This window comes from Molothrus aeneus, chromosome 4 (assembly GCF_037042795.1).
Source record: "Molothrus aeneus isolate 106 chromosome 4, BPBGC_Maene_1.0, whole genome shotgun sequence".
Lineage (NCBI taxonomy): Eukaryota > Metazoa > Chordata > Aves > Passeriformes > Icteridae > Molothrus > Molothrus aeneus.
In genome coordinates, this window is record NC_089649.1 from 41,120,925 (window position 1) to 41,141,060 (window position 20,136).

Here is a 20,136-nt window from a genome sequence, read left to right on the forward strand (position 1 = left end):
CTGAATTAAAAGCATTGCAAATGCTCCAGAAAGCCTCCTATGACACATATGGCTTCCTCATGTCACATGCAGGTAACTTTCTTTAAATCTAAGCTAAATAATTTCAGGATAAAACCTCTCACATGGTCTCAGAAAGCTTCTGTCTAAGCCCATGCTGCAAACAACACTTATTTGTGAGCCTCTGTGCAGCAGGACCCAGTGTGGAACTGGGAGCAACTTCCCCAACAGCACTCTCATGAACTTGGAGCCTTTATTTCAAGAACAATCAACACTCACCTCCTGAATACAAAATTTTTTGGATTCAAATTGCTATGGCAGTTGCAAGTATTGAAGCAGAAGGGTTTCCTAGGATTGGATTAATTATGGAACCAACAAGGCTTTAAAGGAGGAGCTCAGTTATTGCCCAAGTAAGACATTGGTGCTGCATATGATGGTGCAATCTTCCCTGATTTTACACCCTATTTGGAATTGTCTTTTGTAAATGTTTGAATGAGAGATGGTGGAACTTGAAAGCTGGGTCTGGAGCATACATTTTTCCTAGGAGTTGTCTGAGAGATATATTCCCATCAGTTGGACTATATGGCTGTTGTAGGTCCCTTCCAACAGAACTATTCTATTCTATTCTATTCTATTCTATTCTATTCTATTCTATTCTATTCTATTCTATTCTATTCCCATATTTGCACAAAATGAATGCCCTGTCCAAAAATATTTGGCTTGAGATGTTCTAAAATGAAGAAAAAGCCAGACCATCAGTCTCATAAACAAGTGACTGGAGCTGAATTTCAGATTTTCCAAATTCCCTCTCTAAATACAAGCATTTCAAACCCTTTTCTTGCAGGAGTAGACATGCACAGGCTCATCCTGAAGTTGTTTGAAACAGCAAATTACAAGCAGTTAAGTCAGGATGTCTCCTCCTTGTTGCAGACTACACAGAAACAGAGGAGCACATCTTTCCCTCCACTCTTACTGTCTATTTCTGTTATGGTGTTGTTTCTATGATGATACTATATAAAGCACTCTTGGCCCTCATCTTCCTACCTGAAAGCTCATCCTGAAAATTTCCCTGATAGTAAATCCAAAGATTTGTCCCAGAGAGAGGAAACCCCACACTGCAAAAATCTCGTGACGTACCACAGAGACTCGAGGGCATCGCTGATGGCGTCTGCAAAGTTCCTGTCTGTTGGGACACTGAAGTACTCGCGGCAGTAACTTGGTCTGACTCCAAGGATTTCCACCTCGCAACCTACGAGCAAAAATGTGGTAAGCTCTGCTATTTCACCTTGATCACAGACCTCCCACCCTGGTGTCCATGTTCAGGTCTGTAAATTCCCTGTGACATTACTTACCGTATGCCTTCCCTGCAGGAAACCATGTGGTTGACAAGGGAAAAGGGGAGAGAGGTTGGTTTGACAAGTGCTTGTAGCAAACTGTACATTGGACTCTTTTATTTCCCTCTCTAAAAGGAAGGTCTCTGTGTGACCTGCCCACAATAAAATGCTTGATTCCCTCATGGCAAACCATTTCCACCTAAATCACCAGCTTGTTTATATTTTAACTTCTGTGGCCATATAGCCTCATTTCCAGGCTTCCAACATAATAGATTTAGATATTGTTCTCTGAAACTTCAGCAAATACTTTCCAGTTAGACACACTGTCTCTTACGTTGCAATATCCTCTATAAACTGTGTTTTATGATGTGATACTGGCTCTCCACTGTTATATCTGTTTCCCAGGAGGTCCTATTAAAACAATGTAAACCAATTAACTCTCTTGGTAACTTGCAGCCTTTCTTGCAAAATAAAGTCTGCTTTGTGGCCTAAAAATTTACGGCAACAAATCCTACAGGAGAACATGGCCCTGAACATAGAAAAACATGTTTTTGTGAGGTTTCTTTGCCCTTTTGCTCGCCAGTTACTATGCTGCTGAATACTATTAATATTTAAAAGAAGTATGCTTCCAGAAACACTAGATTAATGCAAATTATCATTCCAGAACCCCAGAGTCCTCCCATCACAGTTAGACATTTTCTGATGTATTCAGAAATACATCAGAAAACAAGGGCCACAAGGAGGAATCAAAACCAAAAAAAACCCCACCTTTTGCAAAATGGCCTCTGCATACAGCAACACAGTCTGGTCAAAAAGGCAGCTCTAAGCCAAAGCCTGAATCTATACATCTGGGTCCCTCTGCTTCTCCTTTGGGAGGAAAGTGAAATGCATTAAGGACTGTCATATGTTGACTTGTTGCTGGGGGTGTAAGAAGGAGGTGTAAGTAGAGAGAGGGCCCTAGAGCAAGTAGAGCTACCAAGAGAGGTGATTTACAGTGGTTTGCTTACTGGGACACTCAATAAAGAGAGTCTGTCAGTCTTGCATCTCAGCTCCCATGAGCTCACATCACTCAGGTGCAGCGCTGGGACGTAGGGAAAAGCACACCGCTTGCAGGCCAAGCTGGCTAGGAGTCTTCTGATGTGATAGTTCAAGAGTACTATGAAAAATTAGAAAAACTTATGTGTTTAAGCTTAGGAAGTTTTTAAAACCTTCAATGATTTGCAGAAAGCCAGATAAGTCAGATGGAAATTATCCTTTCCAAAAGTAAAAGGGTCATAGCACACATGACAGATTCAGTCTCTGCCTGTGGTAGCAGCTCCCAGGTCTCCACATGCTTTGTGCATTTCAAGCGACCCCATCTGTTATGATTAATTGCTTATTTGCAATAATAAACATCTAATGTAGTCAACTGATTTATTTTCCTGTAAAAACACATTTGCCTACTCTTGAAGCTACATCTAATTTTTATTTGTATCAAAATTGTGAGATGGTGCTTACTTTTCATACTTCCCCTGTTGCCCCAAACATAGGACTTAATCTTCCACTTTCTGCATGAGAGTACCTCAGTGTTCATCTCTCCACCATGATTCCCCATGACAGTTGTCTGCAGCCTGGATAAGCAGCCAGCAGATTATGTGACAATAACTGACTGTCTAGGTCACCCCACAATAAAACTCCTTTACATCTGCACACAGTGTCCCCAGTAAATTACACTGTGCAGCAGAGATGGGTCTGAGCTGATACTGAACCAAATCATCAGAAAAATGTATTCCATGAATGGCCTGAAGTCGTACCCAGGAAGTGCCCTTCCCTGAGGGCTCAGAGATCCAGCCTTTTGTGGGGTGTCCTGGGTGCTACCAGCAGCAAAACAAGGGCTTTCAGCTACCTCAGATGCTAGAGGTGATGCAGTTGTCCTCTACAGGCTTTGCTAGTATTTCAGGACTGAATTGGAACTTTGGAGCCAATTTCTCATTTCATACTTGAGTCTGGCTCAAGATTGTCTTGAAAAACAGGCAAGAAGTTAAGAATGTGTTTGGAAAGTCGTTAGAAGTACCTTGTGTTTAACTGCAGCTGGATAACTGCTCATAGCCAGTGACTAATATGATCATTTTGCCTCTTCTTTCTTCAGATACTGACATCAGATTGTAATTTTCTCAAATAACTTTCCTCAGAATTACTCATGAGATAATTTTAACTGGGAGCATTAACCTCTTGGGGATCTGGGATATTTAAGTTTCTGAGCTATCTTTGCTATTTCTAGGTTGTCAAGTGATGAGCATGACGTAAAAGACTACAGGGTAGCAACAATTAGAAATAATTTAAACATTTTGGCCATGAAATAGTGGTTTTCAAGTGTGCTTCTTCTTTTTTTTTTTTTTTTTTTTTTTTTTTTTTGCCTCTATGATGAATAGAACTTAAATTAGGGTTTTTAATGTCAAGGCTTGTTACAAGTCCAAAATAGTGGCTATGAAGACCCTTTAATATTTAAATTTCATTTTGGAAGAGGCCAGGACAGATGGTAAGTTTTTTCTTTTAGATATTATGGGAAAGAAAATTTAAACAGATTTGGAGGCAGCCAAAGGGAATGCCAAGTTTTTCTTGGTTAAACTACAAATAGTTAAGCTGTATTTACTAAGATGTAATGCTAGATACCTCTGCATTGTTTTGTATGATGCTAAACCTTTATTTAAAAACCTGAACTACTGGCGCAGGAATAAGGACTTCTTTCAGAGTGATAAACCCCTCTTTATCTATCTGACATGGAGACCTGGATCTCTGCCAGCTTTAAATTACATTTCTAAACATTTATTTAACAGTTGGACACTTCATGTCATAACAAAAGATTTTGAAAACTTTCCAGACTAGCTGTATGGTCTGGTAAATATTATGTTTAAATAGCAAAAGTTGAGTTTAGAATCTTTTTTCTTTGCCCCTCTGTCTCTCATTTCAGTGTTTAGAGAAGTTCTCACTGCACTTCAGCTGAAGTAGTTGCATGGGCTGCTGGAAAATGAAGGAGCTTGAGCATCTGGGATGATGGCACTTACTGGGCTGAGGGCAAGGACCACTCCAAGGTTTTGACCAGGATGCTCTTGCGCTCCTCTGGGCATTCTCCACCTGCTGGAGCAGCAGTGCTTTGGACAGGCAACCTGGGGGTGAGGCTGTTCCTTTCACCCCACACAGAGCATGAAGAAAGGAGAAAAACATCCCTACAAGGCAAGGCCTTATGTTTTGGCAGAAGTGGTGTTTGGGACACCCAGCATGGTGATAGTTTGGCTCCTCTGCTTCTAGAATCATGAGATCTCAGATGCATTCTGCTCATGAGTTGTCTTTGCTGGGTTTATGTTAGGCTCACAGATAAAGCTGTGTGATTGTTTGCATCCCAGAGCTCTCCTGTGTTCTGTGTTCCTGTGTGCTGGGGTCCAGATTTTATTTCTTTAGGCAGTGACTACACATGAGAGAGGAACATAGGGAAGAAAATGAAGCAGCAGATTTTGGGTTTAGACTTTGCAAAGCTTGGAACTGGCTCTGAGGAGGAAATGACACTGGTAAAAGTTAATCTTGGGAATCAGCACTCCGGTGTTTCCAATGCATTCCTGCTACGGTTCATTGATGTTGTTTGTCTCTATTGATAGCTAAAGAGAAAATAGCATCTTCCAGAGCAAAGTGGAATGAATTTGGCTACATATTGCAGTTCCTATTAAGAGTTTCCCAAACTTTTCTGTTTGGATCTTTATCATAATTGCAAGATTCATTACTAAGCAGCAGTGTGTATTTATGCTGGAAAGCTAATCACTAATAGCAGATCATATGCAGTACAAATGCCTGTGGGACCTCTACTCACCTTGGTTATTAAATCTTGGGGTTTTATTTTCATTTTGTTTGGTATCGCTCCCCATTCAAATGGCTTGTTAAGAATTTAAGCTTTAAAATGATAGATGTAGAATTTTTAGAAAGGATTTTGTCCTTGCTATGGAACAAGAAAATGCTTGGGAAAAAATCATAGGGAAAACATAACAAATGCTGTTGCATTTGAAGAGACTTCTGTTCACCCCAGTTATACCTGGAGTCCTACTGCAGCCCAACAGCCCTGTATTTTAGTTCAGTAGTTCCACATTTCACTCTGCTTCCTGTGTCTGACCCTGTATGGCCAATGTGTCCTTTGAGACCATGAGTACCCTGAAAATAAACATGTGCTTCATGCCTTTGCTGAACTGAAGCGCTGATGGCTTTGCCAAAGGTCAGCCATCACAGATAAATAATTAAGGATAGACAGAGTTACATGTCACAGTCCACAGCTAAAATGCCAGATCCATGCAAAAATTCCCCCTCTGTGTCATAAGATAGTTCAATGCATACATTTGGGAGTGTAAGCACTGGGGAAAGGGGGTCTCTTTTGTTCCTTGCAATATTCAGCTAGAAATTGCAGGCAGAGTGAAAATATACAGGGGATACATATATATTCCCTGGGAAACACTGCTCAGAGGGCAACATGAAGAGCTAGGTGAAGTCCAAAGGCATTTAATGAAAAGTGATACTGGTTTTTTGGATTTCAACAGCTCTCTGTAGGCTGTTACATCTATTCAGTACATAATTATACCTATTGAGAGCAATTACAATAGTAGTTAAAAATGAATAGTCTACAGAAAGAGGTATTTTTGTAAATTTTTAGAAGAATTCGTACATTCTTGTATAATTTGTATATCCTACTATTTGCCTTGCTGTTAGATCACTTGAGACATCTTCAGTAGGAAGCAGCCTTTTTTCAGGGCTGATGTAAACTCTTTGACTGCCTCTGAGTCCATAAAGCAATATTGTCACCCTCAGATCTTTTTGCTCCTCAGCACTGTAGAAACACTCTGGATGGCTTTTCAATGTTTTTCATCTTGGTTCACTCTTTCTTCCCATTCCTTAGAATCATGGGCTTTTTGCCAGGACACCCTTAGCCACATTGCATGGGAAGCCTGTGGCCAGGCACACGTGCACTGGGATGCAGAGACAAGCTGGCCAGGAGCCCATGGCATGAGTCAGCTGCCACTGCCCTGTGCTGTGCTGCTGGCACTGGCTGTGCTCTACAGCTCTCCTAACAGCTCTCTGGTCCTCCAGCCTGTGCTTGCACATTGAGGGTATCTGCAGACTGCTTAGGGTAGGGAGCAGTTAGAAAGTAAAAATGTTGAGAATCTGGGTGCTTTGCAAGGGATTTGGTCTGGTTGCTCAGCTGGAACATCTATTTCCATGTGAGTCCCTAAACGTGTGGTCTAAGGGGATACAATACTTCTGTTTGATAAAAAGGACTCATTATTGCACATCCCTAGTCATTCCAGTGGTCCAATATCTAACAAATGAGGAACAGAAAGGCCAGTCCCTCCAAATAATGGCCCAGACTCAGACCAACTGGGACCACAGATGAATTAACAATGAAGGAGGACCAGAAGACAAGGATGCTTTGCTTTCAGCTGGATTTTCTTGTTCTCAGAGAGCAGATAATCTTCAGCTCTCAGCTACTAATTTCCACATTAAAACCAAAGAAACACTGGGGGAGGTGGTTATTGTTTAACTTTGATTGGACCGTGAACCATGGAGCAACCATTCAGCATAGCAGAAGTTACAGGTGGACAAGAGGAAAAAGCAGTTGATGGAGGAGGGGATGCTCATCAAGCCAGCATCCTCCTGAAGCTAGCATTTAGTGGAAATCTGCCTCTACTGAACTTCAGTTTTCTCCTTTCTAAGCATATGCAAATTATCATGACTGAAGAAAAGCTAATTCATTTCTATGCCTGCTTAGTAAAGCACATAAAATTCCTGTCTGTATTTCAGAACTGTATTAGAGAGCCGTTCTTACAGCATACGGAGTGCTCAGATGTCAAGGTGCATTGTAGGAATTTTTCACATACTAACCTGGCCAGTAGTACATGGAAACGTTCTTTTTAGCTTTCATCATAGTGACCCACAGAGGCTCTGATCCATTCCACCAGAGAGGCAGCAGGCTTTCTTTATTCACACCAATATCAAATGATACATTTGCCTTCTGGTCCCACATGTAGTTTCCAGTCATCTGATGGACCTCGCAGTGGCGACCTTCGAGAGTGGAGACAAAAGCAGCACAATCAGACTGGTGTTCTTCAGTAGAAGGATGCTGGCATCACCACCACTGCTACTACTGGATCATCCAGCAAATCAGCTGAAAAGCCCTGTCTTGAATTCCAGGATCTCTTACCTTGCAACCATTCATGAAATGACTCTTACCTTTCACTGAGGTGCTCAGTTTGATTACTAAATCCCCCAGTTCAGGCACCCAAAAGTTAGTTGATAAAGTTTTTCAGCCCCCTGTGTTCCCTTCACAATCAACAGATAAGAAGAGTCATGTCTAGAAAGCAATTCGTGCCACCCTAAGATAGGCATTGGGGTATCTGGAGGTGCACACGCTCTCAATTATTGATAGAGAAAGATCACAGCCTTTTCTCAGCTTCAGGCAGCCAAATTTTAAACAGCTGAGGCCAGAAAAAACAAACCTTGCACCCCGTGTCCTGCTTAACATTTCAAACCCAGCCCCACACAGAAACTATGTCAGCAGCAGCCCATGGGTGCCACATGTTTGGCTGACACCTGGCTCCTTCAACACACCCAACACCTGCCAAGTCTGAGGCCATTTTAAGGTACCCATCAGCACTCACAACCTGCTGTGGGAAGCAAGCTGTGAACAGAAGGTGATAAGAGCACAATCTAGAAACAAAGATTGAGAAATTTGTATTTCTCCTTCTTTGATCCATAGGGCACACTGTTTTTCTGCAAACGGGCAAAGCCTAGGCAAAAACATTTATATGTTACTGTTATTTTCCATTATTGTTCATTTTTCTTTTTTTTTTCTTGCAATGATCATGCTTTGTTCTTGCTTGTGGGCACAGCAATAACTTCATCAGACATGTTCAGGCTTCTTACTGTACTGAGGGGCCCTTGGGCAACTTCATATTACAAGAAACTAGTATATCATAACTGAGAGAGATCTTCTATTTCTTGACTTCTTGTAATTTTCAGAAGAGAAGATGCTATATTTTAATAATTATTCTGAAGATGAATTAACATAAATGGGAAAAGAAATGTTGAAGAATAAGTTGTACTGGAAGTTCCTTATTTACATATCTTAAAAAGCAATGACATGTGATAGACACTGTCCTCATTAGCTGGTGAGTCATGTTATTGCAGGGATTCAGATAACAGGCTTTGATTATTTTGAGCCTGAGCATGGTGATCAGAACTGAAATAACCTTGGTATTCTTGTTCTGAAAAGATGTCATTTCATGCAGAGGACTCTCTATGCTTTGGGAGCATGTGATCTTGAAATGGATTTTGAACTCTCCTTCCCTACTAAAAAGTATTTCAATCATGCAGAACATTTCCTCCTTCCCAGAGGAAAAAAGTGGTCCCAGTTTGTGGCAGTCAATACTTATCATACTAACCCAAACAGGTTTAATATAGGAGAACTGATGGATTGGATGGGCAGTGATCTGTTCTCTTCAGGCTGCCAAGTGCTCTCTTTTCTGTAAGTCTCAAAAGAGAGAGAAGGGAAGTCTCTAGAGTGCATCAAAAGCACAGCTGTACAATTTACAGGACAACCTCAGCTTCTTGAATCCCATGTATTCCTAAGCATCAATCAACATGATAAACTGCAGCAGGCAATTTGTGCCAGCCTGGGAAACTTACAGGTCAGAGCTGAAGCTCTATCAGTGTGAAACCTACATATTAGGGATCTGTATGATGTGTAATGTAGTCTTCATATAGAGCTAATGAGCTCTAGCTGCTACTCATCCTACAGGACTTAAGATCTGCTGTTTGTCCACTTTTTAAAGGAAGAGATTGGAGATGGTTCTTTGTAGTATTGTTGGGAAATTTAATTAACTGTTTGAACTAATACAGAGGACGGTGTTCTGTTCTCCACATTTGATTAGTTCAGTTTTCTATGGACTCCAAATCCTTTCTTTTACTGTTGAAAAAGAGACCTGGAAGACTGTAAGGCATCAGTTTTCATTGCAGACATCCCTGGTTCACAGGGTCAGAATAGAAGATCAGGTGAGCAACACGTCAAAGATATGACCATTTAATGCCATTCATGCCTGCTTACCTGTGGCCTGTGTCTCAGAAAGCCCCTAGACCTCCTTGGAAGACATCAGTAATCAAGCAATTAACCTCTTCCTCCCAATATTTGTCATCAGTTAACAATGTTCAAAAGTATGCCTGATGTCTAATTTTATTTTTGACCTTGGTAGTCTTTAACCATGGCTATTCTGAGCCTTGCTCACTAGATTGAAAAGCCCTGGAATAACTGGAATTTCTGCCCCTGCCCCCTCCCCCCAGGATACTTGTACACAGAATTTAGGCCATTTCTCAAGTTTCTTTTGGGTCACCCATCCAACTCTTTTTCTTTATATCCCGTTTTTACTTGTTTTCTCCAGCCTAAGAAAACTGCCTTTGGTGTACTTCCTTAATCATTATCAAAATAGCAACATGTTGTTAGAGAGTCACCATAACATTCAGAATTTATTAATTCTTCCGTTACTGTAGCTTTCCTCAGTAATCAAACATTATCTTAAGAGTTTCAAAAATAGAAACGGGGCAGAAAGCAATTTCAGCATGCAGATGTCACTATTTAAACTCACTGTAATTGTAGTAAAAATTACTCCTTTCTCAAGCAACAGATGAAAACAAAGAGGGTATAGTTCCCAAGAATATGATAACTGCTGTATCCTTCTGGAGGAGAGCCAGCAAAAGCATTTGCAAGTCTGCATGCTCCAGCTTACTTGGACACTACACTTCATACAGCATTTGTCTAAAGCACATTCCCGTGTCTCCAGGCACTTTTGTCAGCATTCAAATGAATCTCTGCAAAACAAAGACGAAATTTAAAAAGCCAGCAGAACACACAGCCACTGGGCCACCCACAGCAGCAGCACAGTAATACTGAGTGCTGTGCACCCTGCCCTGGCTGTGTGTGAGATCCAGAAACCAGCATGTGCACTCCTGGGGCATCTGCCATCTCTGCACTGAGCAATGCAGATTTATCAGAGAACCCACAGTGTGTCTATTAGCCAATGCAGCAAAGGTGCCACAATCTGATGGTGAAGACCAGTACCTGCATTTAGCTAAATGTACTATGCAATATTATATATGTGCCTTGCTGCTATGGTGGAAGCTTTCCTCTCATCTTCCACCGCGATGTCCCCACTCTCTGGAAAGTGGCAAGAGTCAGGGGGGCAGCTGCAAGCACTGCAAGGCTGCCACAGGGCTATGCAGTCTGGGGAAGAGTGAAATTCCTCCATGCAAACAGCTGGATGACTTGCCTTGGGAAATGCTCTGCCCTGCTCATGCTGCCTCCTATAAGGATGAAGAAAGCAGGACTTAAAAGTCGCCAGCACCATATTCCTGTTCCGGAGCAGATATAGCAGTTGCTGTCCCCAGGAACTAAGCTTTGATCTATGCACTGCTCTGCTGTTCCCCTGATGGGTGTCACCTGCTCTGCTTTGACAAGAAAGACCACAGGGTAAAAACAAAACCCTTGTGCTAAACCTTAAGGAGCCTGGAGAAGGCCAGAGCTCATGAGAAGTCTCGGGGGAATGCTGGCCTGGGCAAAGTGGCCCTGCCATCTGCAGACCCCTAAGTAAAAACAGTATTTGCATGATGTGCATGGGCAATTCATGTTCCAAAGGAGTTTGCTGGCAAAATCTTTCCAAATTTTCATGACCTCTAATATCAGACAAAGCCAAAGCATGAACACCTTAGCCTGTGTCAGGCAAGACTTTGCAATTCAAGTAGGATCACATCAAAAAGCACAGAAAAAATCTCAGCTATACACAGCATTATTTTTTTCCTTAAAGGGAATTCATTTAGTAAGACCTTGAAACTCTTTAATGCTTTCATAATGGGGCCAGGGCTGGGGTGCACAAAAATTGCTAATAAATCATCCAGCTGAGGCTTTGCAGATGCTTTCTTGTGTGGGAAGTCAGGTCTTGTGTCCCTAGAGAGCCAGGACTCTGAGCTGTTGATTGTTCTACTGAATTGTTGTGGGCTCAGGGACCACTCTGGGACCCCTGAACCCCCAGAGCTGGATGTGACTTGAGGGCACTGAAGTTCCAAGCACAGGGCAGAACAATGGGCAAAGCTGCTGCCTGCATTATTGAGCAGAGTATGAGCCTCTGGTAGGGACTTCAGCTCTGGGCTAAGAAATACCTTGATATGTGAATGTCTACTTAGCTAACAGCTGGCAGTAGGTACACTGGTTGTGAGCTGTGAGATTGTAGCTAATGAGGAGAAAAAAAGCTCTGTATTTTAATTTGTAGCATTGTTGTTACTTGAACATGGGTTAGAAAAAACTTTCTGTTCTACATTTTAGGAGTGTTTCCAATTTTTTAACTGGTAGAAGCAAACACAGATTTTTGCAATATTTTGTCTGAGAAAGAGAAAAATCTTGACGCTTGGCATTGCAGCTTTTCTGCAGGTGGTGAGTAAACAACGTGAGAGGAAAAATGTGGAAAAAAAAAATCCTCCTGGTTCCCACTAACTTTTCCAGCCTGTTCTTGCTGTGACAGTACCCTTTCTCTGCCAGTTAACAGTATTACCACAGCTCATGCTCTTTTGCTTCCCAACACAGAATTTTAGAAATGGAAAGCTAATGAATCCAAGAAGAGACTTGATTTCAGAGCTTTATGTCACAAACAGAATCTTTTAAATCTCTGCTGCTGCTGGCATCTGTAGATGTTTGAGAAACATCTTTGAGAAAAAGTAATTTTCCCTTTTCACTCATCGTGCACTTTGTGTCTTTCTGGATTTTTTCTAAGCTTCTAGCTCATAAAGTAGAGATAGTTTTAGTTCATGTGTATGTAATAAACTTCCCTGTTGTACTCCTATCCTTCCTTTTTTTTTACTCCTCAGAAAACATGCAGGTATTGCTTACACAGAATTTGCTTAACTGCTGAACAGAAATTGTCAGCATCCTTTTCTGGACCAGGCTGGAGTCAGGATGCCATTACCTGTGCAGCAGAAAAGAGGCATCCACTAGAACCATCACCAGGCTGGGCTTCCTTCAGGTACTGGGTGGAAGGAGCCTGGAGCTGCTGTATTTTTAATCAGGAAACCTCTCACAGTAAACAGTACGAGTATGTGTGCACATCAGCCAGACTGCAGGGGATTCCAGGGTTGGGAGCCCACAGGGTATTTTCTCCCAGAAAACATGGAATAAATGGGGTGCAGTGTATGTTGAGTTGCTGTGCTCAGGGGAGAACAGATGTAGACTGTTTGTTAGACTTTGGCATCATCCACCAAAGCCCCTCAGCAGTTAAGTATGCCAACATCAAGAGTGAGGAGCGAAGGGAAGATTGTTGAAACATGGAAGATGGGTGAAATCTTCAGTCTGGCAGAGTGGACCTTGATGTCACCTATCCGTGGGAGCTCTGCCATGTCACCCCATTCCCTACTGGTATGCAGAGGAAGAGGTCATGGCATATGTAGGGATGAGCTGCAGTGGCTGAGGAAACACCACAAACCACCCCTGTATTTTAGATAACACCCAAATGTGTCATCACTGTGTGACAGCAAGTCTGGGCACCCCCGCAAAGGGCCACAGCCCTCACTTGGGGTGCAGGAGACTAAAATGTCCTCTGGTCTACCTTTTCCTCCACCCCTCAAGCTTCAGGGGACCTCACAGCCCCTCTGCCACTTATTTAAGATCAGGTCCTGTCCAAAGAGGCACATGGAGGCGCCTTGCTGGCTCCTCTCCAAGCAGTTCCCCACCCATCTCTGCAATCCCTTTGCTTCCCATGGAGGCCAAGTGACTCTTGGATGTGGGGCTGCACAGCTGACCAGGCAGCTGGCACACCCACATGGAAGACCTGCCAGAAAGACTTCATTTCTAATTATGATCTTGGAAAAGAAATCCTTTTTGGATTTCTATCTCAGATGTGATACTCTCTGTTCTTGTTTAAGCTGGCTGGAAATGTGAGGTGCCCCTGAGTGCTCTCAGCTGGGGGAGACTTCAGGAGAGCTGGGCTGCAGGGAGTCCTTCATCACCCCTCCGACACCTGCAGGTTGTCAGGTAAGGGAGACCCAACCAGAGCATGAGCAGCTTTTCTTGACAGATGTGGCTGAAGTGCTCTGAAGCAGTAACTCCTGCCTTGCAGTGCATACAGGGGAGACCTCAGATTTTCCACTGAACTTGGCATGAGAGCTCCTTGCAGAGCCAGGACGCAGCAGGGAAAGGGAAAAATTAAAAACTCCCCACAGGATAACAACCCAAGATGGCTTGTGGTCTTAATTCCTCCCTTTCCAAAACAAACAGTACATGGTATGATTAAGGGAGCCTTTTCGAATAGACATATTTGGACTTCTTACCTCCCTTGCCAAGCCCACAGAGTCCTGCAAAAGCTCTGTCACAGCTGTAACATCTCCTTCTACCTAATTCTCCATTTCATGTTTTTCAGGTCAACAATTGCAATATTGTAACTGCACCATGGAGAGCCAGCACACCAGGCAGGATTCAGTCCAGCAGCTCAGAAAGCAGCCCAACCACCTAAAAACGAGCCTTTCTGCCTCAGTAGAAGCCAATACTAAGAAACACAGCATGCTGGAAGTTGCCAGAGAAGACTGCTTTTCAAAGAGTTGGATTTTAAGCTAGCACATCCATGAGCTACCTTGCACAGCACCACGTTTTTGCAACTAAACAGCTTCTCTGGTTGCTTGTCAGTGAGATCCCTTTGCACCAGCCCTGATCTGGATTTTGTATGATGCTTCTTCAAGCAAATAGCAGGTCCTGATGCCATGCCCTGGCTTGCAGGAAAACTGGAGCTTCATCCCAAACTCTGAGTTACTTAGTGATTTTACATTTTTCTATGCTCTGGTTTTCTTTCTCATAGTTGGGGTAGGAAAGGAAAAGACCTCTGGGCTGGGGCCTTCTGTGTGTCTTGGGGAAGCTCCAGCAAGTATCTTCTCACAGGTTAATAGCAGCAGGAGGAGGACCCATGAAGTGCTCTGCCATAGCCCTGCAGCACTGCATGACCACAAGCAAGCCACGTCCCTCCCATGTTTTCCTTCCAAAATTTCCAGAGGCTGCACCCTGTTTGTCCTGCTGTGTCAGTGCTTCACCCAGCAACTCACCTCAGCAGAAAGGGATGTGGTTCTCATTAGTTGCTTTTAGATATGTGGCTTCTGGTCAACAGTTATGGTTTCATCTGCTTGGCATCTGCGCTGAGAAGCCCTGGGGCTGATGCTGCTGATCTCCACAACCTCTGCCTGCAGGTCTGGGCAGGAGGAGGAGCTGAGTTCATGTCTGAAGAGACTGACCAGTCCCAACAGTGATGGTATTTGAGGGGCAGAGTCCACTGTCCTCCTCCAAAGCCACAGAAACGAGTCAGAACTTCTCATATTTGGTAACAACTCAACTGCTCTGGAGTCCTGAAGGTTGCATGGATGTGGGGTGAAATGCAGTAGACAGAAAGGAAAGGCCTTGCTCACAAGAATGAGCAGAGGCAAGTCAGATACACACAAACTACAACTCTTCTATGCACATGTTGTCCAAGACCTGGCAGCCATGAGTGCTCCTGTGGAGCCATAAGGCCTTGTGAATGAGCAGAGAAAGAAGGGACAGGAGTATTTATCAAATCACAAAACAAACACAAAAACCCCAAAGTAGGAAATCATGAACAAGCCAGGCAATGTGCAATTTCTTAAACTGATTTGAAAGACTCCAATATACTACAATGAAGACAAATGCAATGTTTTGGAAGTTAAAATGAGACTTTCTGAGTAGCTCCTGAAACAGCAGTGTAGGACAAGACACGAAAAATAATTTGTTCCTGATTTCTCAGAAGAAATTATGGCAGCATTTAACTCCCAGACATCCTAGTCACAAACAGAACCAAAAGCAGTTACAGTTGTGTCTGCCTGCAGCAGAGGGGCTGCATGGCTGGTGAGATGTGATGAAAGCTTCCCCATGCCCATACAGCAGCACCAGGGAAACAGTAGCTTGCCATTCCCAAAGCAGGTCACTATGGCATGGTGCTTGTGTCCCCCTGCCATGCTGAATTTTCTCCAAAACCTGTCCCAGCTTTGCAAATTTAATGGATGCAGACTAAACACAGCTTAACACTACATCTGCCACAGGCTCTGCACTCCTAACCCCACCATCCCATAAAATCTCAGTGGAAATGGCACCATGACCCCAAAGGGTAAGAACAGTGCAGCTATGGCAGTTACCCTGCTGTCATGCCAAGACACAGTCATGGGGTTAACTAACACCCCAAGGGCCAAAGGGCAGACTTGGATGTTCCTCTGGGCGATGTTCCTCACCTAAACTTAGTCCTCAATTGGTTCCTGACCTACTTAATACTACTGTGACTCATGTGTTAGGGAGGTGAATTGCTATTTGCAATTAAATTGTATTTGCATTGATATCTCTATCATAAAGTCAGGGAGACTTGCAATAAGACTGTTTTGTCTCACAGACTATGTTATTGCTTCAGACTGAGGTGCAAGACTCTACTAAAAATATGAAAAGTCCAGTAGTGGTGTTTCATCTCTTACAACAAAACTTCTTTCCGAGTACAAAGTAGGAGGTTTTCAAAACTCTTCAAAAGGCTGATAATAGACTTCACTTTATATATATATATTTAATAGGAATGATGACTAAATGTGGTTAGGAGTGAAATGTCACTCACTTTTCTTCTTCTCTTTAACAGCTCCATCCAAGTTTTTTTTGCACCTACGAAGTGTTAGGTCGGTTTGCCTACATACACCTAAAGAACATGACCTGGAGTGGAACACCTCTGTTTTCTGTCACAACATTTATTCTACATTCATATATTTGCACCAAATAATGAAAAAGAATCTAAACCAGCCCTGTGATGGTTTTATACTCTTCTCTGATCAGAGATGAGCAAGAGAAAAGTGTTTCTCTTGAGAGAGAGGGAAGAAGGAGTTAAGCAGTTTCAAAACAAGCTGGGCACAACTGATGTCAGATTTTTGTCTTACAATGGCATCTATTTGCTTTCCCAGCAAGCAGTATATGAATCACTGGGCACTGCATTGTTCCAAGAATAGCGGAAGATGCCACATATCTTAGGAGAGGATAGATTTTCTTACATCTCCTCATTGGTTGGAAACTCCTGTTTATTCAATAGTCCCAGAGAAAAATCCAAGTAGAAACTCCAGAAGAAAAAAACAAACAAACCAACCTGTTTTGTTGGGTTTTTTATTTAATTTTTGCTTCCTTGGTGTCTGCCTCTGAAGGAATTGGCCCAGCTCTGCTCTCTGCACCTTCCTAGTGTCACTATAATCATGTGTCCTCCACATAAGATTAAAAGCAAATCAGCATCCTGAAAATTATGTCTGTCCTCTCAATTTTCTAAAAGCCTCCTGTGGACATTCTGAAAAACTGCAGGGGAGGAAAAGCAAAAATCCTGACTGTTTTTCCATTTGGCTATTTTGAGTTATTACAGATATGAGGACTTGTAGCAAACTTAAGAAAACAGAAAATCTACTAAATTTAAAAAGAAATTTAATGCTGAACTTGCCAAAACTGCTGACTGAAATTTTCAGTCAGACCTGCTGACTGAAAATAACTTCTTAGTGTAGCCACACTTGGTTCACATGCATTTTTATTAAAGCCCCTGAGCAGTCTCTGTATTCATTTCCCACGTAATCCCAGTTGTTTCTATGTTCTATATATATGCAGTAGTCCCCTTGGTGCTTGCACCAGGTGGGCTGGCCGTGATGCTGAGCTGGCAGCAGGCTGGGACCCAGCTACACCTTGCATGAGCAAAAGGGAACTTAGAAAATTAATTCCAGGTGGCATTTCCACATTTGGAACACATTTCAGAGAAACAATTCTGAGCTGTGATGCCACAGTGCTTTTAAACTCCCAGCTAAAAGCACGACTTGGGTTATTTTTATAACTTCTTTGGAAGAAAAAGTCACAGGGAGCTGCCTTCCACGTTGGCACAGGGAGCTGGCAGCTCTGAGGAGCATCTCAGCACAGAAATACAGGTACTCACCCGTCATCAGCGTGTAGTAATTTGGGTAAGAGAGGCTGGGGAAGTCTGGGGTCATGTAATCCACCTTCACCCCCATGGTCACAATGTCCCGAAAGCCCGGCAGATCCTCCAGCTCGCTGTCATCAATGTAGTCGAAGCGAAAGCCGTCGAGCAGGAACACCAGGAGCTTGCGGTGGCCCGAGGAGGCGGCGGGCAGCGGCAGGAGGGCGGCGAGGGCAGCGGCCAGGAGGGCGGCGAGGAGGCTGCGGCTCCCCATGGCAGACGGATCTGAGGGATCTGAGCGGCTCCGGGCCGGCCCTGGCGCTGCTGTCCCCTCCGCTCGCAGCGCCCGCGTTAAAGCTACAGCGCTGCACGCCAGGCGTGGGAGGTCACTGGTTAATTGCAGGCAGATGATTAACCTCGAGCTGAGGAAAGAGCTTGGTCCTGCCCAGCTGCAGGAAAAAATGCTTCGCACCGATGGGGAACATCCAGCATAGAAGTAGCCGGAGCCTTTCAGGACGCTCCGCAGACGCTCCCGAGGCAGCGCGGGCACCCTGCCCGCCGGCCCCGGCCAGGAGGGACCGGGAGCCCGGCGCGCTCCCACCGCCGGAACGGCACGGAACGGCACGGAATGGAGCGCAGCCCGCTCACCGCCCAGCACAGCCCCGCTCCGAGCCGGGGGCTCGCAGAGAGGGGCTGCAGCCTTTGAAACACAGCCTCACATCCCCAGCAGCGCGAACGCCGGCTTTCTTCGCATCTCTCCGGCTGTGGCTTCTGATAGAACTCAGAGCGAGGTTAAGACAAAGCATCTTTCCAGCTGGGAAGTGCAGTATATGTGAGTTGAGGTCCAGCATTTCGATGGCATGGCGGTACCGCAGAGCTCCAGCTGAGCAGCCTCTCCTCTACCTAGATGCAACTCCCTACATAGGTTCCTGTCCTCTCGGTTTCGTCTGTGCTGCCCTGCTCCTGATGTACCAGCAGAAAAATCTAGCTTCAGCTAGATAATAATTGATACATGTATTTTCTGGCTGTTGATATTATTTAAATATGAAGTGCTGGATGGTGCCTAATTTCATATTAAAAATAAAAAAGTGCTCACATTTTAGTCATGAGTCACCACCAGGTGCCTCTCCTTCACAAAAACCTAACTATATTTCTAATGCAATTCCAGCACCTGTTGTACACCATAACTACACTTTACTTTCTTTACTTTATTTCTTTTTGCCAAATAAAAGAATTTCATAGCATTGATAACATAACATCTAACTGTGGGAAATGCCTTTTGCAGATGTTTCCACTAGGGGAAGGTTGCAATGGCTGGCCACCGCTCCAATGTGGGCATCTGAACTTCTCCTTGCTCCTTAAAAATCTCCCCATTGCACATCCAGCACATCCAGTTACCTCTTACCAAATACTGTGCTGGTGCAAGCTCAGCAAGACAGCTTTCAGCCCCGTTTGCACCAAACTCTTATTTAGCCCCTTGCAAACCCTCCTCATGTCCTGGCCTGCCTTTTGCACAAAAGCTTGTGCCTTTTGCACAATGTTGTACGGGGTGCTGGTGCCCATGAGCCAAAACTGCTGCCTGCAGGTCACTGCTCCCAGGACATGGCTGGGGATGTTCTGTTCATGCCTTCCTCCCACAGGGCTTCCAGCTCCAGAAAAAAGATGCTCTGTCAGGGAAAGGGTGCTGGGACTTTCTGTACAAGGTAGTCATTCCAGGAAGGTGGAAGAGGATGGAGTATGAGTGCAGCCCAGCAGAACTGCACAGGCCCTTCAGCTACTGGTGCTGTTGTTCACCTTTTCAGTAAAATTCCTCACGCTTCCTCCCCATCAGCAGACTAAATGCACTCTTTTTCGACATTTCCCTCTGTGTCATGTGCCCAGCCACTTTTTTTTCCCCTTTTTTTTCATGTGCCCCTTTTTCCATTCCCATCTTGGAGTCCAGCACTTGGGAGATACCCTCACATCAGTTAAACCTGAGGCAAGAACTTGGAGCATTTCTAAGCTCCAGCTCAGGCATCTTTAGAGCAACATAGGGACCTAGCCATTTGGGGCTTTATCCCTCTTCACATAACATTTACTTTGGAAGCCTTGCATTGCTAGCTATCATCATCTTGACAACTTTAATTCTATGTTTTGACTTTTTTTATCTTGCTTGGCTGTAACTAATTTATTTTCTCATAGTGCAGCAGCAGTTTCCTCAGCAAAAACCAACCTGGGGTCACACAGCTGTGCCACACCTGTGTCAGAGACAGCTGAGCCCTGGGGCCATCCATAAAGCTTCCTGTCCATGAGAGGGCAATCTGGACTGTGGTCCCCGGGATGATAAAAGGTCCTGGTCCCCTGAGCAGACATGGGCATGCTCTAGCCTGGATGTGGGAGGAGAACACACCAATCCTGCCGTGCAAGGGAAAGCCATGAGGCTGCGTGACCGGGCAGTCGGTCCGTGCTCTGCCAGCGTCCCAGGCTGTGCAAGGCTGCCCCTGCCCTGCCCCCAGGGATGAGCTGCAGCTGCACCAGGCTGCTGGGAGACGTGACAGCCTGGGCACTGCTCTGGGCAGCTGCTGGCCTGAGGGATGGCACGTGCTGCCTGGCACACCTATGGAGAGACACTGCTCTTCTCAGCCAGCTCCAGACTCCACGGGGTCTCAGCCAAGGATCTGCCATTTCATCCACCTCCTGAGGGGAATGTGCACATCCTTCTTCTGCTGCCCCTGGCTGGGCTTCCAGGATGGGAGGTAGCCCTGCAGAACTTGTGTTCAGATACAGCACTTCACTATAGCATTTTTTGCTAT

At 44.3% G+C, this 20,136-nt stretch overlaps 1 protein-coding gene across 1 annotated transcript in view; it reads right to left on the reverse strand.

The window, feature by feature from the left end:
- The window catches only part of ENPP6 (ectonucleotide pyrophosphatase/phosphodiesterase 6), a 31,114-nt gene extending 13,273 nt beyond the window's left edge, over positions 1-17,841 (reverse strand). Inside the window, exons 1-3 of the mRNA XM_066548318.1 lie at positions 17,363-17,841; positions 7,227-7,406; positions 1,135-1,246 (exon numbers count right to left, since the gene is read on the reverse strand). Coding sequence (XP_066404415.1) covers positions 1,135-1,246; positions 7,227-7,406; positions 17,363-17,618 — 548 coding nt within the window. The 5' untranslated portion in view covers positions 17,619-17,841. The remainder of the gene's footprint in view (positions 1-1,134; positions 1,247-7,226; positions 7,407-17,362) is intronic.
- Between the last annotated feature and the right edge of the window lie 2,295 nt (positions 17,842-20,136).